Below are 24,108 nucleotides of genomic sequence, written 5' to 3'. Positions count from 1 at the left end.
ATGACATTCCTGGCTGGCAGAATTATAGAATGTCCTGAGTTGGAAGGGACCCACAAAGATCATCGAATCCAACTCCCGTCCACGCATGTGACAACCTCACGGTTCACACCATGTGTCTGAGGACATTGTCCAGTCTCTTCTTGAACACTGCCAGGCTTGGGGCTGTGATGAAGGCTGGGGTGATGTCACCCATGGTGATGGTCTTCCCTTTGTAGCATCGGTGAGCTAATGGCTTTGCACAGGTGAGCTGTGAGCATCAGGGTTGTCATTAAAATTTGTATTTGTTCAAAACACCGGTGGCATGCTTTCCAGAAGCAGCTGTGCCAGCCCCGGCCTAACCAGATTGAGCAGAGGCTGCGTGCAATGTCGAACCGTAGCTGCCGCCCCTGCCTCTCTAGGAGAGGCTATGGCTGTGGTAGCAGCAGCAACAGGACCAGACAGCCCCGTTTAAAGGCTCATCTGGTGAAAATAATAAGTTTTTTATCAGCTCTTTTGCCAACGTCCCGGAGTGTGACCGGGGTACGCCGCAGCCCGTGCAGCTTTGGAGCACCCACGGCAGCCCCAGGCCTGGTGTTGCTGTGAGCCGCCCGGCAACACAGGGCAGCTGAGGCCAAGGAGGCTTTTTGAAAACTGTGTGTTGATTTTCACGTCCTCCGCTGTCTCTTACACCGCACCCCGGCAGCAAAGGAATGCCCGTCTCCTGACTAAAACCCACTTGCGGAGGGACACGGGGCGACCCTCGCTCAGGACCCCCCACGGGACCCTCCCCTTGCTGAGGCGGCTCGGGGGGAAACACCGGCCGTTCCCACTCGCGAAGCGCCGCCCGAGCCTCCTCAGGCGCCAGGGCGGAAAGCCAAGCAGAAGCGAGCCGGTGTGCGCGGCACAGCGCGCTCCTCCCGCCGCCCTCCGGGGAGCGGGGCCGCCGAGCCCCTCACCGGAACCGCCGCGGGGATCGATGTCTCGGCGCTCGGCAGGCGGCTGCCGCCATGGCGCTGAGCGGGGTGCGGGTGTTGGAGCTGGCCGGGCTGGCGCCGGCGCCCCTCTGCGGCATGATCCTCGCCGACTTCGGGGCCCGGGTGGTGCGGGTGGACCGGACGACCCGCTCCGCCGTGGCCACCGACGTGCAGGGCCGCGGCAAGCGCTCCTTGGCGCTCGATCTCAAGCGGCCCGCAGGGGCGGCGGCGCTGAGGAGGCTGTGCCGCGGGGCGGACGTGCTCATCGAGCCCTTCCGCCACGGTGAGGCGGCGTTGGGCAGCGGGGCCGGGAGCGGGGAGCCTGGGGCTCGGGCCGTGGAGATGTGGGCGGGAGGTCGAGTGAGGGCCGCGGTGCTGAGGGGACTCCGGTCACTCTGTGACCTCCGGGAACGCATGGCGGGAAGGGGGTTTATTTCATGTGACTGAGGGAAAAACGCCGTGGGAAGGAGCGGGATTTGTGAAGTGTGAGAAACCTGCAACCGCGCAGGGAAGAAGCCGGGAGAGGTGCTTGGCCAGGGCCTTGTCCTGCCGACCGCAACACTGAACAAGTAGCTCTGGGTGGCACCAGAGGTGTCTGAGCTGAGGAGTCGTGCATGAGCTTGAGCATCAGGCTCCAGCGCTGCAGGCTCGGGGAAGAGCGGCTGGAAAGCTGCCTGGCACAGGGGGATCTGGGGATGGTGATTGGCAGCAGCTGAACATGAGCCAGCAGTGTGCCCACGTGGCCAAAAAGGCCAAGAGCATCCTGGCTTGTGTCAGGAATAGTGTGGCCAGCAGGAGTAGGGAAGTATTTACAGGCCAAACCTTGAATCCTGTGTTCAGTTTTGGGCCCCTCACTACAAGAAAGACATTGAGGTGCTGTAGAGAGTTCAGAGAAGGGAAATGAAGCTGGTGAGGGCTCTGCAGCACAAGTCTGATGAGGAGCAGCTGAGGGAACTGGGGCTGTTCAGCCTGGAGAAAAGGAGGCTGAGGTGTGACCTTATCACTGTCTACAACTACCTGAAAGGAGGTTGTAGCATGGAGGGTGTTGGTCTGTTCTCCCAGGTAACAAGTGACAAGACAAGAGGAAATGGTCTCAAGTTGCATCAGGGGATGTTTAGATTGGATATTAGGAAAAATTTCTTCCTGGAAAGAGTTGTCAGGTATAGGAACAGGCTGCCCAGGGAAGTGGTGGAGTCACCATCCCTGGAGGTGTTTCAAAGGTGTTTAGATGAGGTTCTTAGGGACATGGTATAGTGGTAGAGTTAGGTTAGGTTATGGTTGGTCTTGATGATCTTAAGGGTCACTTCCAGCTGAAATGATTCTATGATTCTGTGATCAGGCCTGCAGTGATTTGCAGGCCTGCTGATGCAGTTCAACTCACATTTGTAAGTTTAGCAAAGAATCATAGCATCATTTAGGTTGGAAAAGACCTTTGAGATTGTCCAGTCCAACTGTAATGTGGGGAGGATGTAGCAGATAGTGTCTGAGTCACAGAGCTTATGATTCCTCTGAAGACAACAGATCTAACATGCTGTTCTCGTTCACAAACCACACACAGGCATGATCTGATGATCATGCATGGGCTGTTTCAGTGTCCTTGCTGTTCCTTGAGGATGCTATTCTGTTATTAAGAGTATCATCCATCTAGTTGAAGATGTCCCTGCTCCTTGCAGGGGAGTTGGCCCAGATGACCTGTAAATGTCCCGTGCAACCCCAAACTACTCTGTGGTTCTATGATCATGCTTTGGTGAGAAGCTAACTGAATTGTTTTGAGGGGTTTGCACTCAGTTTAGAAATAGGAGGTCTTATCAGTTAAACATCATAAACAGGCTTACCTATCCTGTATCACAGCTAATGTCTGAAAACAGTGTTTTATGGTTGTGATGTTTTTTACCTTAAGAATTTTTTGTTTGTTCCTCAGAAGCTGTGCAGACAAAATCAAGACATTAAAGACCACTTTTCATTGTAGCTAGATTCCTATTTGCTAGTGGGATTTTTTTTCTTCTAGTTTTTCTGTTTTCTGTTTTCTTTGGTTTTATAGGCACTTTTTAAAAATCTGGAAATGCAGGTAGTTTTGTAACTAGGCATTATGTTTTATAGGCCTGTAACTTAAACAAGGCAAATCTGAGATCCAGCATGAAGCTGGTGAGAGCCAATGAGAAGATCAGGGCTCAAGAGGCAGTAGAGTTTCTTTCAACACACACCTACCATTGACCTTCTGACAGTGACTTTGTGACACAAGGGGCTATTTGGCACCCAGTTCTGACTTGTGCTTTTGAAAATCTTGCTCTTTACTGAATTTCACTTCTTCCTCCCTGGTGTTAATCACTTACCACTACCCAGTAAGTAATGTAGTAGAAAGAGATGTTGAGGAATTTGAAGATTTAGTAGTGTTATGGACTAGTCTGTGAAACAAGTTGCACTAATAAGACTCTAGGGCAGAATAGGCATTGAAGTTATGTTATTCTTTCCACTCCAAAATGTGTCTCCCTTTAGTGCCAGTATAGATTATAGTTCATAGTCTGACCATGCTGCACTGAGCCCATAATGTATAATGTAACTGCAACTTGAATTTGCTTCTTTTAAAACCACTATAATTACAAGATCAATATTTTGGCCTTGATTACTGTAAACCCATGCTGACCAAACCTACAGGCCATTGATTTCTCAAAGTTCTTTTTTTGTGTATTACAAAAGAACGTGTTTGCTTTTGTGCAGTTGTCGCAAATCGTTTATGGAATAGTGTAAGAGTTTGCTCTTTCTCAAGCTCTCTCTCACATTATTTTTTTTTTTTTTTACAAGCTTTTGGTAGCTTTCTCACTTATTCAACAGTACAGAGATTATAGCAAGCTGTCTGGCAATCTTTTGGGGAAGTAAAACAGGAAGAAAAGCTGAAAAAAAAAAAAAAAAGAAGAAACCCTAAAGCTTGATTTCCACGTATTTGGCTTGTATTCAAAATATATGGAGTATGTTGGTAATGCATAACATAACATTCTGGCTGTTCACATTGTGACATGGATACTGAATTAGAATGTATTACTTCATAAATTGCAATTCAGTCCTCTTGTTTTTGTGTAATTTAACCTTGAACCATGTATATTTTGAGTCTTATTAAAAATAAATGTGAGTTAGGATTCGTGCCTTTGTCTTTTTAAGGTGTCATGGAAAAACTTGGGCTTGGTCCAGAGGTCCTTCTGCAGGAGAATCCCAGACTCATCTATGCTAGGCTTACTGGATTTGGCCAGACAGGAAAATATGCCAGCTCTGCAGGTCATGACATCAATTATTTGGCTTTATCAGGTATGCTGTAAAATTTTCTGTCAAATAAGGTTTTTTATCGATCTTAAATCAAGACTCGAGAATTTTTTTGAAGATTATTTGTAGATAGCTCAAATTACCTGGGCTGCAGTCTGATAGAGCAGCTAAGCAGATCTGAAGCATCTCTGTCAGTGAAAGTAGGGTTTCATTCTCGCGCTGTGTGCTTCTCCCTGCTCCTTCCTCTCCAGTCTGCTCTGGTGCTTGATTAACCCCTCTGTGATCTCCCTAACAAGTCAAAAACTGGCCAGGAGAAATTAGGATGATTTTCTGCCAGGTTATTGAGGTGGAACCATTCATTAAGGGACCAAACAAACATAAAGAGTCAGCACAAGAAAGGAGGAAACATGCATTGGTTTCTTTTGGCAGCAGCAGAGCTCTGGTTGCATCAGCACGTCTTCTGAAGCTGTACAGTGTTTTCCTTCCTTTGCACTATTTTATCTGAATAAAGTTTTTCTTTTTGAAGAAAGAACTGAAGTTTTAATGCATTTTTGTCTTTCTTCAGAGCTTTTCTCCTGGAAAATCTGTTTGTGTATAATCCCAAAAGGGCTGCAGATTATGTTTCATGTTTGTCAGGAGCTTTTTTTGAGCAAAGAAAACTAGGCAGCCTAACCGTTTGAGCTCTTGTGCTTTTCTGCTGTAAATATCCCTTCATTGATACCAACCAAAAGGAAAGCAGGCTTAAAATAAAATGGCAATGTTATATTTCCTTAAAGTGTTGTAGACAGTGTGCTAGTTTTAAGTATTGTGTTTCTACAAGTACACAGTAACAAACAGCAATTAAATTACCCAGCTCTGGTGATCGCAGCCAGTGTGTCAGGCATGGCCCCATCTACTGCTGTTCATGCTGCTGCTGTCTCTGCTGCTTCTCTGAGCCTGTGAGAGACGAGAGAAAGTGAGCCAAACTTCTTGGCTTCCCACTGGATAAAGCTTTTCTTTTAGCCCCAGCAAAAGGCTTGAGCAGAGGCACCACAAATGTGATAATCTGGTATTACATACAATGAGGAGACGTGCGGTGGAATTAAGTTTCTTCAGGGGTGGGTTCAGTCTTCTCTCATTATGTAAGATTGTCAGAGAATAAAAGAAGATAAAGAAAGGATGCCTTGTTTGAAACACTTTTGACTTCATGTCCAGATGATTTCAAAGTATTATAATACTTCTAGTTATTGTTAATGTAGGGAAAGGGTCAGTAAAGAAAGAGAATAGTCCATCGCTACCTTAGATTGTAGTGTGTTCTGTTTACAAAAAGAAAGTGTCTTTTTCTCTGGAGCTGATGTAATCACTAGTATTTTGGTTAGTGCTGTCTTCCTAAAGTTAAATAATTTTGCTTGAAATTTCACATATTAAGTTTTTCTGCTGTTTAAAGGAGAAATAAAAAGGTCTTTGGAACATATCATTCCTCAGAGAATCTCATATCCTGAGTATTTTCCTGATGAGCTTTGGCCACCTTTAACTAAAACCTGGCTTGCATTCAAAACTGCAAATATAAGTTAATATGTTAATCTGCTGATGCCTGTGATGACCTTTAGACTGTTAAACTGAGGTTTTAGCTGGCGACAGAGCTTTATGCTTGAATTACAGGCTATGGAAACTTCTTTATACTGCGCACTCAGTTGCTTGCACTTAGGAAGTGCGTTAGATCATTAGCTAATTAAACAATGCATCAAAATCATGCAGTTCTCAGGAAATTTTGACCCTATGTGATGCAAGTCTCAGACTTTAGACTACAGCCACAGGAGAGACATGATTGAACTGCAGAGTTTCTTGCTTGGCCAAAGGGAATCAATATGAGGGAGCTACAAAGAGTAAGGTGATAGTAAACAAGTTGTTCAGGATAGCAAAGGAGTGCTAGCAGAATCGAAGTCCTGCCTGAAGTAAGCTCATTAAACTTCTGCTCTGTTTCTTTTAATTTCTACGTATTTTCTGGCATAAACATAGGTTCCATGTGCCTATGTTGCAGGCAATCAGAGGTCACCTTTCTGTGTTACTCACCAACACGATTTTTTTTTTTTCCAGAGGTAGTGAGGAGGGAGGATAAGTTTGAAGTGCAGTTATTGATGTTAAATCCTTCCTTATGATTATTAATTCATGGGTTATGTGCACAGAAGACTGTACATCTGCATTTTTACTTTAAAAGATTCGGAGAAGAAAAATGTACCAAGGTTGTTTTGAGACATGTTCATAATGCTTAGTGAATTCTTACAGGGGAGTTTCTGTGCACGTACAAAGTATTAATATGAAATTGTTGCACACAAGATTTTTTTGGATGTCATTTTCTCCCTATGTAGACAAATTATCAATGGTTTATCTGTGAGACTTTTATTAATCTCTTAAATAAAATGGATCTTCACTACAATTTCAAATATTCTAGTCTTTTGTGAATTAAAGAGTAACTATTTGATAAGACACAACTAAGTAGAGACTGAAAACTGTTGGTAATTTATCCCTTGTATACTTACATAGATGGAAAAGGATGAAATGTTAATTGTAGAAATGTATAAATTAATGTTTATAATTAATTTTATACTTATATTTGTGGTTTTTTGCTCTGCTGTCAGGTGTGCTGTCAAAACTGGGTAGAAAAGATGAAAATCCTTATGCACCCTTTAATCTTCTGGCTGATTTTGCTGGTGGAGGTGTCATGTGCGCAATGGGCATTGTTTCAGCCCTTTATGAACGTACCAGATCTGGTAAAGGGCAGGTCATTGATGCAAGTATGGTAAGTTTGGTGTTAAGGGAGGTGTGGTCTCAGGTTTGCTTGTTCAGGCTTTTTCTTACTCTAAGTCTGTAACAGGGAGGAAATTGGAGCAATTTGTAAGGTTTAAAATTGAGAACTTTGGAAAAGGAAAGTAAGTAATCTCATTAAATGGCTATTCCTTTAGCTGCAAGCAGTTTTCCCATATCACTGTTGCCATAACATCTTTATGACGTGGAAGACATACTGCGGCTTTCCCCCGTGCCATGCCCTGTCTTTCCTTTTACCCATCTGCCTTCTTCACAAAATACTAGCTGTATATATTTGATCAGTAAGTTTGGTGTGTAGAAATAGGGTGTGTAATAAACAGTTAACATCACGCACAAAAGCAAATGTTGATCCTAATAAAATAAAGAATTGCTTTAGCTTTATCCAGGATATATCTGCTTATGAATTTGTGGCAAGTCATGTCTTATTAGAAGCACTGTTCCCTTGAATAATTACACCACTGTGGATTATTGCCAAGAAATCAATTTCAAACACTTTGCGTTAATGTGCCGTAAAATAAATGTAAGGCTAAATTAGCTTAATAATGATCACTATGAAATTTTTCACTGCAAGGCCACCCACTTACAGAGTAAAAATACATATTTACATTTTATTCTTGAAACCTGTATGAGCTGCTAGTGTTTTTTCTCGGTCTCTCCCTTTTTCTGTTTTTATTTTTACAGAGCATTACAATTAAAATTTGACCTCCCTTTGAGGTGTTGTGGAGGCTATGATTTGGACTTGTAAATATAAATTGAAAAAAAATATATTAATTTAAAAAATCTTTGAAGAGGTCTTGAAGGTGGAATAGAAAGAGATGTTCACTATCTTGATTTGATTAAGTTTTTGGCAAATTCACATGACATTCTCAAAAGCAGGCCGCAGCATTGTGACCTAGATGAAAATTCTGTGGGATCACTGCAAAACCGTTCTAATGTTTTTACTCCAGTAATAATTATTAGGAGTTGATTGTCAAAATGAAAAACGTATCAACTGGAGTTCCACAGACATCTGTCTATTTTTTTTTCTTTGGTGTTTTCTCCAATCAGCTGAATGATAAATGAGTGACTGTGTTTAGTAAATTTACAGATGATACGCATGTGAGAAGAACTGCAAGTATGTTGGACTTTTGGATTAGAATAGAAAAAGACCTTTCAAATTGGAGAAATGACCTGAAAAAAATTTGCTGACATTCACGGGGACCACTGCTCTATAGTTCTTTTACAAAGAAACAATTAGCTGCACAAATGCAGTGTGAGAACAATTGGCTGAAGTACAGTCCTGGGGGTTTGTGGTAGTCACAAGCTGAGCATGACTCAACATAACATGCTATTGCAAAACACACACACTCTATTAGGACATACAAACAGGAAACAGAGCTAGCAAAGTTTCTGAAGTAATTCTTCTAATCAAGCGAACATTTATAAAGCTTTAGGAAAGTACTGTTTCTGATGCTGGCCATCATCTTTCCAAAAAAAAGGCCAACTTGAGAAAGTCTGAGAAACATGATGAAAACGAGTGTAAGTCTTAAAACGTGATCTACAGAGGAAAATTGAAGGAGTTTGTATACTTGTAAATCTATGGGGAATGATGACAAGTCTCCCAGTATTTAAAGGTACGTTTCTTGCAGTTTGGAGTATTACCTTATTTTCACTACTGGTACTTGAAGTCATTAAAGAATTTCTTATGAGAAGAATCAGTGAAAGTCCACTTATGTCCTAATGAGATCTCTGGCTCATAGGGAATGGAACGTGTTGTAGGCTTTTGTCTTTTGTGGGTTTTTTATGGCCTCAAAACTTATATATTTCAATTTTTTCTTATCTCATTTTAACGTGGAATTTACAGTTCCCTGCTGATGTTCCTAGTGTCCCGTGAAATGAATGGAATATTGCTTAGTGTCACTACTCTACCTGGCGTTTTATTGTGTGCCTTCAACTTGAACAGACGTTCACTGAGACAGCTGATGAAAAATATGCATTTGTCAATAGCAGAAGCTGGATAGTTATGGGTGTCATGGCATGTGGGAGAATATGGGCAGGTATCTACAGAATTTTTCACCTCCAATGGTTTGGAGCTACACTCCTGAAAAACTACAGGACCCTGATGAAGTGACAGAATATTTAAAAAGAAAATGCTGTGGCTATTCCAAAGAGGCACAACTTACCACACTGTGCTGGGCCATGGCCATCATTTACCAAACACTGCTGGATATTGTGCAGCACCCTGAAGAGGAAGAGAAGGAAAACTGACGGACAGACACTGTGGTTACTCCCACCCTTGTGCCAAGCAGCACAGCTGCTCCAACCCTGGTTACAGGCATTATGGCTAAACCAGAGAACCAGCCTGTGTCTGTATCAGTCACCCCAATACAGAAGACAACATACACAAAAAAGTCGCTTCGCTTGGTGAGGGGTGAAAATGAACCAGGGTCATCACGAGAACAGGAGGAAAAGGCAGAACCAGAGACAATCGCCCGATCTCTATGCCTGAATGAACTGCGAGATGTGCAAAAAGATTTTAGCCAGCATCGAGGTGAGCACATTATTGCTCTGATGCTGGGATAACCGGGCCAGTAGCTTCAAATTAGAGGGTAGGGAGGCCAAGGAGCTAGGATCCCTGTCTAGGGAAGGGGACATTAACAAGATGATTGGGAAAAAGACACAAGTCCTGAGCCTCTGAAGGCAACTTCTGTCAGGCGTCAATGCAAGGTACTGCTTCAAGGAAGATGTTACTGGTCATCCAGGCAAGTGGACCACCATGAAGAGAGGTACCCAGTACCAGAGGGAATTAGCCATGCTGGAGGTGATTTATAATGATCTGAATAATGAGGAGTTACCCACAAATCAAGATGGAGTCCAATGCACACAACCCATGTGGCGGGCAGAAGTATCTGTGGACTGCACCGTTGTCCTGTGCCAGCTTATTGGGAGTAATATTGTAGAAAAAAGGTGAGGGACAAATGGTGGATGAATTGGCTGGCCAACTCTGACAATAAAAAGGATGTCTCTCTTCCTGGTGACGGGCCTGTGTCTTGACTATAGAGAAACTGCCAGACATGGTAGCTGAGAAACTACTTAGAGTTCCAGCGATTCAAGACAAGCTCTTTTTCCCACTTGCATGAATCAGTATCTCAGCTATTAGGAGTGAGTGTTCTTGAGCTCCATGCTCCAGAGAACGGGTATGGAGGGTGCACACCATGAGGCACCCTGTGGTTTTATCTGTGTGACCACAGAGAGGGCATGAGGAAGTGGAATGGAAAATACACCTCAACCTTAGAGGCATGTGTATGTGAGTTACAAGGAAAAACAAAAGGGGACTTTTCCAGGAAAAATGATGCTTCCGTTTCCAGTGAGCAGTTCCTCAGACAGACCAGAAGGGCTGATCTTACTTTTGATCCTCCTGAAGGGTCAAGCAAGTAACAAATACTGTGATCAGGACTGGAGACATCCTGCCTTCAATCAGGTGAAGGAAACGGACAGCCAGGTTTATTGGACTGTGTGGATTTGATGGCCCGGCATGTCAGACCCACAAGAGTAGAAGGCTCTAGTGGACACTGGTGCACAATGTACCCTAATTCCATCAGACTGTAAGGGGGCAGAATTAATCAGTATTTCTGAAGTGACTGAGGGATCCCAGCACTTGACTGTTGTAGAAGCTGATGTGAGCCTAACTGGGAAGGACTGGCAAAAGCGCCCTGTTGTAACTGGCCCAGATGCTCCATGCATCTGTGGCATAGCCTGCCTCAGGAGAGGGTATTTTAAGGAGCCAAAAGGGTGCTGGTACTGGTGACCTTTTGACATAGCAGCTGTGGAGACAGAGAACATTAAACAGCTGTCTACCTTACCTGGTCTCTTGGATGATGCTTCTGTTGCAGGATTGCTGAGGGTCAAAGAATAGCAGGTGTCAATTGCTACCATGATGGTGCACCAACAGCAATATTGCACCAACCAAGACTGTTTGGTCCCTTTAAGAGTCACAGATGGCCAGTGCAGAAGTCCAATGGAGAGTGGAAACTAACAGTAGACTATTGTGGCCTGAATGAAGTCACGCCGACGTTAAGTGCTGCTGTGCCAGACATGCTGGAATTGTAGTGAGTGAGCAAGCAGCCATGTGGTCCTATTTGCCAGCTAGGACTAAACCATGACAGCCTGTTCTGTATTGATTCATGTTAGTTGCTGTCCCTTCACATTGACTCTGTAGGGGTCAAATCTTACAGTGAGCCTGATAGTTCCCGTGTGTTGAATAGGATGTGGAGTGGACACCGCAAAGTGATACGACAAGCACAATTGCATCTGCAGTCTTGCAGCAGGCCACACGTTAAATTCACTCCAAATGACAGGCATCTGACCAGGCATGACTGACTCTTTGTGAAAAGACAGCAACAGGAGAACATGGTGGTAATGTTCACTTGCATAATAGTCTCATGGCAAGAGCATTTAGCTATCTGACGGAAGACTGAGGTTCCAGGCTTTTCTCAGCCTGGAGGTATTCAAAACCAAAACTTGCATATCCTAGAGGCATTCTTCAGTCACAAGGATGAAGATTAGGTTGGTGTGGTGGAGTTTTCTTTTAACTCCTTCACGCTGCAGAAGGAACAGAATAAATGTGGAGCAGACTGATCACCAAGTGATGTGATGCCTCTGGGTTCTTGTCTGTGCTTCAGAGACTGCTGGTGCTTTAGCGTGAGGCAGCCATTAGGTGAAACGCGTAACTTACTGTAATCAGTCTCCCCATGTTGTCCTTTTCATGTTTTAAAAGAAAGTGGCCACATTAGTGTGTGTGTAGTGTTATTTAAGCGTGCCTTTGGAGGCTTGGTGCAGATGTTAGAGGCTGTTTTACTTGTCTCTGAATTTCAGTGGGCCTCAGGCACGAGCTAGCCATCCATTTGCCCAGCTAGGGGTATTTCTAAAGTCCCTGTACCAGTCTAAAACAGATGTGCTATTTTATTTTGAGTGTTTCCAGTGTAGGTAGCACTGTACCTAGATATTGTAAGTAGTTCCATCAGCACCACAATCTAAGTTCCAGTTAGAGCTTATTCTGATATCTCCATCTATTATTATTCTTACTTTAAATGTGGGGGGTTTTTTTAATTCTTTTTGCTCATATGAGCAGTACAAGATCAGATCATTAGTAAAGCAAATACTATTTTGATAACCTTGCAATCATTTTGCAGACATGTAGATGAAGATATACAGTGTTTTTTCCTATAAAGGTACTTTAATTGACATTAACATACGACAAGTAGGGGAGAACTATTCTTTTCCTTGTGACGAGTACTTGAGGAAGATGCCAAGTTATATACATTAAAGGAAGAAGCCTTCATGACTGCATACTTAAAAGATTTGCACGTTTTAAACTCTTTCTTAAAAAGTTAGAAACTAATACATCTTTCCACATGAAAATTCAGTAGCCTTTTCTTTTGGTATGATCACTGTGCTTTTCTCTCTAGGCAAAAGTAGGTTAATTTTACGTGGCTGAAAATGCATGAATCGAAACGATACAGTTCAGTTTTTCTCTGATCCACTGGGCAGTTTCTGGCCATATACTGTTAGTACCTCATCTTCTCTTACTGTTTTTCTAATGGAGCTGGAAGAAAATGGGTTCTTCTGGTGAGCAAAACTGTAGGATGCGATTTTTTCTTGGAAGGACTGGTACAAGCTTGATTATTTCTGAAAGGCCGAACAAGCTGAATTTTCATCTAGTTGTACTCCCCGTAGCCAAAATTTTAAGGAGCAGGTTGGAACAGGATTAATCATGTTTTCTAGATCTGTATTAATCAGACACTTGCTTATTTAGAGATTCCCTTGCTATGTCTATGTACCTGCCAGTGATGAGAGTGGGAGAGTAATTTTTGTTTTAGCTTAGTGATAGAGATGAGCTTCCTGGTTCCCATGGTATAAGAGAGCTTTAACCTTTGATGTCCTTCCACTTTTTTTTCTAAAAATAGCAGTATTATTATAATCAGCCAATTCAAAGAAGTTCATGTTGAGATAAAAACTTGATCCTTACTGGGCTGCTATAGGCATCTTGATTTCCAGAGTTTTAAAAGGCTTGATGACTGTCAGATACTTAATGTTCTATAGAGCTGAGAATCTTGTTCTATCACCTAAAATTACTTTGATTCTCTATGTGAACTCCTAATGATTATAAAATTGCTAAACTAGGAAACTGTGCATTGAAAGTGTCTTATCCATTTGAAGCTGCAGTATTACATTTACGGTCCTTCTTATTCTCTAATTCTAGATGATTTCACAAATGTAATATAAGCAGTAATTGAAAATTCTAAGAAATTAGACTGCTTACCAGAGATTTTGCCATTAAAAATCTTAACAAAGGACAGAACTGGTATTAGATTTTTGCTCTTTTGTTTTATGTAGAATTAAGGTAACATGCCAACTAATTTACTAAAGCTGTTACTTTTTCCTGTAAATATTCAAGGTAGAAGGAGTAGCATACCTAAGTTCTTTCCTGTGGAAATCACAAAAACTGGGACTTTGGAACAGACCTCGAGGTGAGAACCTGCTAGATGGTGGCGCACCTTTTTATGAAACCTACAGGACCTCCGATGGAAAATACATGGCTGTTGGTGCCATTGAGCCTCAATTCTATGAACAGTTAATAAAGGGTAAGTAGCCTGGAGCAGTTGTTTCACATCAGCAAAGCATGACAGAATGAATTATTCAGTGCTTGATTTTTGTTCGTGACATTGGTTATGTTGATTTATTTGTAAAAGCCAAACACTTACTGGAACTAGTTGGATAGCAATGTAGAGTTTAGTCGACTTTTTCCTTCTAGCAATTCTTTCTGTCTTTTTCATCCCTTCTTCACTTTAGCCTCTGAAATTACACTTAAACAACGTATTTTCTTCTGGAGTTATGGTAATAGAGTCTGTTATGTGACTGCAGCACTAGAGAACTGCTTTCAGAAACCACTTTTTTCAAGGGATTGTGAATATGCTTGAAAAAGGAGACCTAATTCTTTGGTATTGCAAATAAAATGTCAGTTATTTCTGCTATATATATATTTTAGGTAAACTATTTAAATTGTTTCAGAAATGAATGTTCTTTGGAAGTAGTTAATAATATTGCTTGATAGAATGGAATTTTTCTAGAAGCAAAGTCAGCTTTATAAATTATTTTCCACCGCATGATTTCAGAGTGCTTTTAGGATTGAGCTATGGATATCATTTTTACATGTGACTGAAGACTCTTTAAGTATTACTATAAAATATGATTTATCTGTTTGAGAAATTAGAGTATGTCATGTAAAATAATTGTGTGAAATTAAAATATAAATTTGCAGGTGCCTCTTTACCTTTGAACTGTTTGTGTGCTTCAAGTTTTTGATCAGATATGCTCTTAGCTTCTTATTAGTTATTTAATTTAAAAATAATTTATTTCGTTGTGCTTCTTTGGTCGATTACTATGCTCTTCATACAGAATTTATGAAAATACAAAATATTCACAAAAGAATTTATCTGTTTCCACTGTGCTGAATATGTAGGATATAAAAGGCCCTCAATCTAATTTTCATTTTGTTCGATGAGTAGAAGGAATAGCAAAAAAGCATATACCTGAAGTGGATGTACCCAGTGTTGTATTAACCACTTTTGTATGTGCATGACTTACCTGTGGAAAATCTTTGCTGAGTGAGGGTGGCAGTGGAGGAGTTTCTTATTCTTGTTCAGTTTCTCCCCACTGGTTATTCCTCAAATTGCAGCATGGATACCTCTCCTGGTTTTGTCTGGGATAGAGTTAAAATTATTCATAATAGCTTTGTTGGGGGTTATGGTTTGGATTTGTGTTTACAATAGTGTTGATAATACACTGGTGTTTTTGTTACTGCTGAGCAGTGCTTACACAGCATTGAGGACTTTTCTGCTCCTCACCCTGCCCCACTAGCAAGAGGGCTGGGGGTGCACAAGAAACCACAAGGGGACACAGCTGGGACAGCTGACCCCAGCTGACCAAAGGGATATTCCACACCATATGACATCATGCTCAGCAATAAAACTGCGGGTCAGGTTGGCAGGGAGCCACTGCTTGGGGACTAGCTGGGCCTCATTTGTTTGATGGTGAGTGATTGTTTTCATTTGCATCACTTGTCTTTCATGAGTTTCCTCTGTTATTATTTTATTCCCTCTTTTCCTTACTTTTTTTTTTTGTTTTTGTTTGTAATTACGAAAATATTCTTATCTCAGCCCATGAGATTCTTTCTCACTTTTACCATTCCACTTCTCCCCACATCCCACCAGCAGGAGGGTGGTGAGTTGAGTGGCTGTATTGTGCTTGGTGCTTGGTTACTGGCTGGGGTTGAACCAAAATCATACCTGTAAGAACAAGCAATTACTGCCAGCTTAGCACTGATCAGCTGTGTTGTGCTAACGAGATCATAGTCAGTGACAAGGTCTGCACTTCAGGAGTTCTTGAAATTCAGGAGCATGGTAGGATGAAACGAAGGTATGAGGTTGTAAGGTGGGCTATGCGATTGTTGAGCAGAATCCTAAGGAGAGATTGTGTTCTGTACACTTTGGCTTTGTTCTCTTGCAGCCTGCGGTGCTCCTACAGAAAGTTCTTGCACATCTGTGGCTGTGAATGACTGCTTCTCTGTGTAACTTGAAAAGGGCTGTGAAATTGCCTAGAATATCCAAATTGGGACATGCTGATACATGAAATGCACCAGGCAGGCTCCCAGGGACATGTCCAGTGTTATATGCTGCCCCCAGTTCATATGTCGAGTTTGGAAGAGCCATGTTCCTGGCTGAAGAAGCTGCTACTTTGTCCATCATTGTCCTGAGAATAACTTGTTTGCAAACTTCAGTTCTAAGCTACTCAGTCTTGAAAAATGAGGTGTAGTTGATTATTCCACACTTGGCAGTTCTTTGAAATGTTATTCTCATCCAGTCTCTGTCATTTTTTTGCTTGCAAGAGATGGAGAACAAAAATAAATGTAAAACTCTATCAATGTAAAATGTAAGCCCATGCTCTGGAAGTTATGGAATTTGGAATTCCAATATATGCCTTCACAGAGAATGCGTGTATGAAAGACAAAGACAAAAAGAAAAGAATAAAGCTCCTTACTCACAGGGCTGCATTATTCATGGCTGCTGTATACTCCTCCAGAGATTAGCTGGAATAGTGCTTACTTTTAAGGTACAGGAGCGGGATGGAACCTACGTTTGTTCAAAAGGAAAACAAATTCTGTAATAGGTTCTGGTCTTGTTTGTTGCTCTTCTCAGTGAACCTTTGCTGGACACTCCAGCCTTCCTGTATTGGTCATTGTTGCAGGGCAGAGTCAGGCTTTTATTCTCAACCAGACAGACAGCTTATCTAGAAAGAAGACTGTGGTGGATTAATCCAGTGGTCAGGCAATATAGTATGATCACTGACCTGTCTCTGTCTTACTGACATAACTTTGCACTGAGGAAAATGCTAAAATGCTCTGTTTTCCTCTTAGTCGTTTCTCAAAACATAAAGTTGCAGCAGCAAATATGAATCCAACTGCCTGTATGGGGGCACCTACATTGGACAACTTTATTTTCATGTGTGAAAGTATTCCTTATGCTTACAATGCACAGAAATGGCTTGATTTTAACAGCTGTAGTTAAAAAATAGTTATTCCAGCAATAAAAAAATGGTGTTTCAGTTCATAAGTAGACGAGTGCAGTCAGAGCTGTGTCTGTGTTTCAGCCTGTTTCTGTCGTATTCTAAAAATCCAACATACAGACTGCAGTCTTTTAAGAAAATTTTGCTTTTTGCATTCAGTTGTATTACTATCTTTGCTTGTTTACAGTCAAGAATTTTTCTTTTATTTTGTAAAAGTGTGTTATTTAAAGTATCACACTAAACTCAAGATTTTTTCACAACATTGCATTTAAAATAAGTAGCCTGTCTTCATTGTATTTTAGGTGCATGTTAGAAATCGTTTAGTTTTTCACATAGGAAATGTTTATGACCTTCAGTAGTTATAGTTTCAAGCTTTCTGAAGCAATAGTGTACTGAATTAGAACAGCAGATCCTTCTTCTGGCTTAGTTTGTTGGTTTTTTTTTTTTCCTTTCTGGGATATCTATTGTAGAAATTCAATTTAGAATTAAAGCCTTTGAATGTTATGGGGAAGAAGAAGCTGTTTGTGAGAACTGTGTTGCCCTTTCCCAAAGCGAGGAGCTTTGACTTAGGCTGAGTCGTCTGTTCCAGGCATTAATTACCCACTTTGAAGTAGTTTTAAAATTGTGTGTTCCGGTTCCACAATTTTATTTCACGCTTTTTTTACCATAATTTTGTTCAGTTATGCTGGTGAACAATTTGATGCTGTTCCAAATAAAATATATTCAAAAGCCACTTTGTCTCTCTGACCATATTCAGAGTAAGTTACTTTTGCCACTTCTCTGTAATGAGAACACAAGGATGTGGGTGTTGCAGATATTTAAAGAGTTGGAGATTTAAAGATTGCGGACCTCAGAAAGGAGCATGGTTTCTGAACCATGTGTTACTGCTCACAGAACTCTGGTTAGCAGAAGTGAAGCTAATTTCCTTTTGGTTTTGGTTCACTTCAGTGTTTTCCTACAGTATTAGGAACCCAGTGCTGGACCAGAGTGCAGTCAGTGACATGACGAAAAAAGTTCTTCAGGGGTCTGCAGAGGTAGACTAGCTGGGTTTGAGAAGGTACAGCATCTTAATTTGAGAAGATTGTTGGCTTTGTAGATCGTACGTGGCAGGGAAAATTAAATTTCTGCTTACCACAAGTTTATGAATTAAAAAAAAATAAAAGTTATATGAGAAACTGAAGCTATATATCATATATCTTATGGAAAGTCTGATGTATGAAACACGTCCTACTAATGTTAGGCCTCAGTGTTTTGATTGAAAGAGACAGAATGTCTTCCAACTGACCTGTAAAATGCTTCTGCAGGTTTCTCTTGACTTTTAGCAATATATGCTTAGTATTGCTGTAGCCAGTCTACAAGAGGCCTGCAGAACACATTACATTTTGTGTATCAGGTGAGATGGAAAGGTCTGGTCCTGCATTACCATGTGGTGTGAACTTGGTTAAATAAGGTGAACTTACATTAATGTGAAAAGCATTAACAGTCACTAGAGTTCTGAGCATGTATTTGATAGTACTCGTCATACTACTTTGATACTGCTACATTGTGTGACTTCTATTTAAAAATAAGGAAAAATAAATAGGAAGCACTTGAAAAACATATTTTATGTCATTCTGAAGAATTTCCATAGGCCTCTCAATTTAGAGATTGTAAAGTATTGCGTATTGTATTAAAAAATCTGTTAATGTACTGAATTCAATGCAACATTGTTATTAAGATGTTCAAAGTGGATGAACAGTTTGATTTGAATTTATTTATCATTATAAGCCTTAGCATTGTACAAGTACTGTAGAGAGCCATGTTCTTTCTACACCGAAACATTTACAGTTCTGGTAATTAAATACGTAAACTTGGACTACAGCTGTGGATGCATTCGCAGTGATGCTCTGGTAGTACTCTGGATCTGCTCAACCTTTTGCTGAACTATCATTTTCTAAAAGAAATTATTTAGTGTCAGAAACTTTGAGCTGAGAAAAAATTCCACGTAATTGCTTTAATGAAAATTCACTGCTGTCTTGGAACAAAGTTCATTTCCCTCTCGGAGTGAGAATGAACTACATTTAGAGAGAGAGCAATGGCAGATGCCTTTGGGCTGTGGTTTGGGCCAAAATGAAGGATTCCCATACCAGATGGTTCTGTTCAGTCACGCTGTGGCAACATAGTTTCAAAATTACTGTGCTGTGAGCATAAAGTTTTTAAAATAAAATTAGCAAGTTAAAACGATAAAATCCTGTACAAAGCTCTGCTATGGATCCTAAATAACCTTTTAAAATAGTGTGGCTGCAATACTGTAAGAAACTGTTTGCTTCCAACATGCCCAAGCAACTTTGCTGATTTATGTAATGAATTTTACTGTTTGCTCTCTTGAAGTAGATGCCTATTGTCTAAGAAGTTCTGTAGGAATAGAAATTTCAATTTTTTTGCATTAATAAATGTCATGCAGATACGTGTCACTAAAGCTATAGCATTTAAAGGAGACTTACTTCAAGCTACATCATTATAAAGAGGCTTAATTTTTCATTTTTCAAAAAATCATTGTTTCAAAGCTGTACTGGGCTAGGTTACTGAGCTTTTCTAAACAAAAATCCCTAAATGAAAACTTGAACAAAAAAGCTTGGAAACAAAGTGTGATTGCTTTACCACATGTACTGTGTAAAAGATACTTTGCTTTTGATTATGTTGGGTGAAATCTGTCATCCTGTGGTATCCCAGACAATTCCGCGCTGTGTAATTGTTTCCTTGTTGACTCAGTCACTCCTGCTGTGATTCTGTTCGTCTGCACCACAAACGGTTTGCACAAGTTGGAAAATGAGATGCTATGGTGCTTAAATGCCATCAGTTCAGGCTATTTAAAGCTGAAGTCTTCAGTGGTCAACGGAAAATGAGCATGTTATATTAAATTCCAGGTTCTGCATATTGTTCTATTTTGCTGGAGTGTGCATAGTTAGGTTCAGCCAACTTTCCATCTGGCACAGTCTTAAAATATAATTGCGTAATGGGGTAATGGTACAGCTCTGTTCATGTTGGACTGGCTACTAGAATCTAAACCATAATTAATAAGCAAATAAATGCTTATGAAACAATGTTGCCAGTTCACAAGACTTCGCGCTTTGAGACAGAGTCTCTGACAGTGTGTTGCTACTTAGCTTTAGTTATTGTGGGAGGTAAAGTTGCCTCACTTCCTAGTTCTTAAGTAAACTGTATAGCACCATTCATCTTCAGTATTATACTTCGATAATTAATAATAAAATTAATTGTGAAAGCATTGTTGGCTTCTGTTTCCTTAATGGATGCTCAACCAGTATGAATAATCTTTTTTTAGGATGATATGAGTGGTTATGAAGACTAGATTGTAAGTTTAGTGATTTAAGGTGCACATGACTTTGTAACTGGACACGGACTGGTGCTTACCTGATAGCAATCCTGGTATATGTAGAATCTCTGATATGATGTGACAATGCTTATTATGTCTTCAACTGTGTTGATTTTCTTCTGAACATGAACAGTCACAAATCTGTATTTCGGAGTCTAGAGATGAACTTCCAGGTCACTTCCAACCCAAACCATTCCATGATTCTGTAATTCTATGGTTCTGTGATTCTATGATATGTTTACCCCTCTTAGTGGTAAGGAAGATGTAGAATTAGAAGAGAGAAAGTTTTTTCTGCCTATCTACAGCTAAAGATTAGAGGAGTTCTGTGTAAATTTTACCTGCAAACAGGCATCTAGTAGCCAAGCCTGTTAACAGATGCAAGTCAAATAATAAATCTAATATCAGATATCCGAAGATATAATAATTTAGTTTGCAGAGTTACACATTTTTTCTGCTTTTCACACATTGTTTTCTACGCAGGTCCCTTTTTTTGTTGTTTGTGAAGCATTATGATGATAGTTGTTCTCTAGCCTTTCTGATTTGTCAAATTAACTCCTTTCTTATCCCTGCTTTTACTGAACTTTCCTGCTATGGTCATGTTCCTGAAGCTCAAGACGTGACTGTTTGAACAACCTGCAATATACCACTTCTGAATTCTATTTGATACTCTAGGCTCTGTAGCTCTGTTTGTACTATCTCCATTTTGGAAGCGTGGTTTAATTGCCCTTTGTCTTGTTTCTTACCTCCTTTTTTGAGATAAACTCTACAAGAAGCGATAACAATCCTTGCATCTCCTTGAAGTAGGAGAATGGAAGGGTAGGGATTGCAGAAGGCAGAATCCTTGAGAACAGAAACAGAGATGGGAAACGGTGTGCACAGGAGAGATGTAAACTCCTTGATGAGAGGGAAGTTGGTGCTTAGTTAAGGGAAGGACTTAGGGTTTGCCAGGTTTAGAAAGTTTGTAGTACAAAGCCCGCGTGTCCATTTTCTGCTCTTGTGTCTCAGAAGGGTTATGCGTATTGCATACCTAGGTGGTCCATGCAACTGATCCTCTGGGAAGAAGTGTAAGGGCTATGAGTTTCATTTTCCCGTAAGAACAGCGGTGGAGAGCTGGAAATGGGGAAGTGTGCTGAAGAGGGCAGAGCAGCAAGCACTGCTGGAGTCCATTTGTATCAGGGGAGTCAAGAAGCAGGTCAGTTACCCTGAAGGCACCTGCAGCTGAGCTACCTCATGCACATCCACACCATGTTCTCATCTCTGACGTAGAAATAACCCAATCGTGCTGGGCACACCGCTGAGCATCCAGCTCTGGCAGGTGTACTGGCTTCTGTGAGACAAGTGTATTGCTGTAGTCCAAGACCCGTTTCATGTTGCTACTGCCAGGCAGAGTACAATAAATACTATAGAAAATGTTTGCAGGACAAAATGTTATCTGTAGGCAGCTGCTACTCTTACGAAGTGTTTACACAAATGAGTGTTTATTATGTGTACTTAGTTAAAAGGCTGTAGGTGATGTGGTCTAGTCTAATCGAAGTAATAGAACATTTTATTCTTCCCTCCCCTTCAGTCATAAATATCCTAATAATATTTTAAGTGACTTTTAGTTATTATGCTCTGCTGCTGGACTGCCTGCAAAATATTAGCTTATTGAGGAAGATACTTAATTGTGAGCAGCACTTTAATTAATCTCAGTTATACTACAGTTAAACCTTGCTTTTCTCCTTTCAGGTCTTAATCTAGATTCAGATGAACTCCCCAGTCAGTTGAGTTTCTCTGACTGGCCTGAAATGAAGAAAAAATTTGCATCCATATTTGCACAGAAGACACAAGCTGAGTGGTGCAGCATATTTGATGGTACTGATGCCTGTGTGACCCCTGTTTTATCCTTTGATGATGTTGCCTCACATCAGCATAACAAACAAAGAAGTTCTTTTATCAAAAATGATCAGGAAGAGATAAGTCCTAGACCTGCTCCTCTTCTATCAAGGACCCCTGCTGTTCCGTCGTTTAAAAGAGATCCTTTTATAGGAGAACACACAGAAGAGATACTTCTAGAATATGGATTTACTAAGCAAGAGATTACTAAGCTTTATTCTGACAAAGTAATAGAATTCGGTAAACCAAAAGCTAATTTATAATCTGTAACTATGCAGATCAGACAAATTTCAGGATGGTACAGTAAGTTTTTATGCATTAAAATTGAATTATATGGCGAATGTGTGCATGATATAGCATTTTAATATTTTTTTAATTACTGAAGTTTTAAATTTAATTGAAACAGTTGGGAGTTATATATTTGTGTACCTGGATGGTCTACAAGCTAGAATAATACCAAAATTGTTTTCTGAATATCTATGTAGTTTGCTTAATAAGCAGCTGTATATCTTCAAAATGTTTCTTTAACTATCATGTCCCCTGAAATGTTTGTTTCTTTTAATTCTTAGTTACAACATCACTTTGCAATGTACGCTGTAATTATATGAAGGCAATACTTTTCATAAAATATAGTTATATTCTTCCTAAACAAGTGGTTGTCTTGTTTACCGATAGATTAGAAGGGATTTTTTTCTCTCTTATCATATTAATTCATTTGCCTTTTCATGCCAAAACAATGATAGAAATAATGCTATTTTCTTACATGCTGCTGTAGAGTTATTATCATAAAGTAATTATATTTAATAGCCTGACTATATTTTCCTAATGCAGTCTCCTGATTATATTACATTTGGAATTTCAGTATGCCTAGAAAATCACTTCAGAATGAAATCTGTTATTTTAAAATAGCTGCCAAGTATTTATCCTTTCCACTCTTTTTGGAAAAATGGTAGGCAGCTTAGCTGCCCAGGTTTTAAACAATGGCTATTCCATGTTGGTTTTCATTTCCTTCAAAATTAAACTATCATTTGAAACAGTCTCCTTAAAAGCAAAAAAAAAACTCAACCAACCAACCAAACAAACAAAAAAAACCCACAACCTTTTGAAAAAAGTTGGTTAGATGGCCTTAATTCATTTTTCTTTAGTCTGACATGTCAGGAATCATGATATGAGGACTTGGGGTTTTTTATAATTTTGTCAGTGTTTATCTTACTGGAGATTAGCATTATTACTATGAATAAGCCTTACATTCTACTAGATAAACGCCTGCATGGAAACAAGGATTATCTTGTAGGTCCTGACAAATTAGGTAAGCGGCTGGCCAAAACATCATGTCAGTTTACAGCTGAGAATCACTCTAATGTGGATTTCTGAATACAGTACACCTTTACGGACAGATTTGATGATATGCTTAGTCCCAGATGCATCTGTTGATGTCTGAGAACAATAAATGTTCTCAAATATGATCTCATCTCCAGTGCACCTAAGTTTTGAACCAAAAATCTCTGAAGTGAATTTAAAAGCTCACATTCACTTCAGGAGTTAACTCCAGGCGTCTGTACTGGGCCCAGTACTGTTCAGTATTTTCACTAATGACACAGTGGGATCGAGTGCACCCTCAGCAAGTTTGCAGATGACACCAAGCTGAGTGGTGCAGTTGACACACCTGAGGGACAGGATGCCATGCAGAGGGACCTGGACAAGCTTGAGAAGTGGGTTCATGTGAACCTCCTGAGGTTCAACAAGGCCAAGTGCAAGGTCCTACACCTAGATCAGGGCAACCCCTGGTATCAGTCCAGGCTGGGGGATGAAGGGATTGAGAGCAGCCCTGTGGAGAAGGACTTGGGGGTGCTGGTGGATGAAAGACGGGACATGAGCCAGCAGTGTGCACTCACAGCCCCGAAGGTCAGTAGTCTCTTGAGCTGCATCAAAAGCAGCATGTCCAGCAGGTGGAGGGAGGTGATTCTGTCCTTCTGCTCCGCTCTGGTGAGACCCCACCTGGAGTCCTGTGTCCAGCTCTGGAGCCCTCAGCACAGGAAAGACATGGACCTGTTGGAGGGGGCCAGAGGAGGTCACAAAAATGATCAGAGGCTGGAACAGCTCTGCTGTGAGGACAGGCTGAGAGAGTTGGGGTTGTTCAGCCTGGGGAACAGAAGGCTCCACAGGGACCTTATTGTGGCAGTTCAGTACTTGGACGGTGCTTGTAAGAAAGATGGGGACAGACTTTTTAGTAGGGCCTATAGC

General features: G+C 40.8%; 1 protein-coding gene across 1 annotated transcript; it reads left to right on the top strand.

Annotated features, from left to right (window-relative positions):
* The first annotated feature begins 841 nt into the window (after window positions 1–841).
* On the top strand, window positions 842–22,516 carry AMACR (alpha-methylacyl-CoA racemase). Its single transcript, XM_013368173.3, has 5 exons — window positions 842–1,236; window positions 4,110–4,253; window positions 6,827–6,987; window positions 13,450–13,636; window positions 21,718–22,516. The coding sequence occupies exons 1-5, from the start codon at window positions 987–989 to the stop codon at window positions 22,125–22,127; spliced, it is 1,152 nt and encodes a 383-aa protein (XP_013223627.2). The 5' UTR covers window positions 842–986; the 3' UTR covers window positions 22,128–22,516.
* Window positions 22,517–24,108: the final 1,592 nt, after the last annotated feature.

This window comes from Columba livia, chromosome Z, assembly GCF_036013475.1.
Source record: "Columba livia isolate bColLiv1 breed racing homer chromosome Z, bColLiv1.pat.W.v2, whole genome shotgun sequence".
NCBI classification, from domain to species: domain Eukaryota; kingdom Metazoa; phylum Chordata; class Aves; order Columbiformes; family Columbidae; genus Columba; species Columba livia.
The sequence above is the reverse complement of the archived record's forward strand: the minus strand, read 5'-3'. Positions and strand labels throughout refer to the sequence as shown.

What these genes read in the sequence shown, in the direction of transcription:
- AMACR (XM_013368173.3), top strand. Translation starts at nt 987, where the DNA reads ATGGCGCTGAGCGGGGTGCGGGTGTTGGAGCTGGCCGGGCTGGCGCCG. An exon ending in CATCGAGCCCTTCCGCCACG is followed by an intron (nt 1,237 to 4,109) that starts GTGAGGCGGCGT and finishes TGTCTTTTTAAG; the next exon opens with GTGTCATGGAAAAACTTGGG. An exon ending in CTATGAACAGTTAATAAAGG is followed by an intron (nt 13,637 to 21,717) that starts GTAAGTAGCCTG and finishes TTCTCCTTTCAG; the next exon opens with GTCTTAATCTAGATTCAGAT.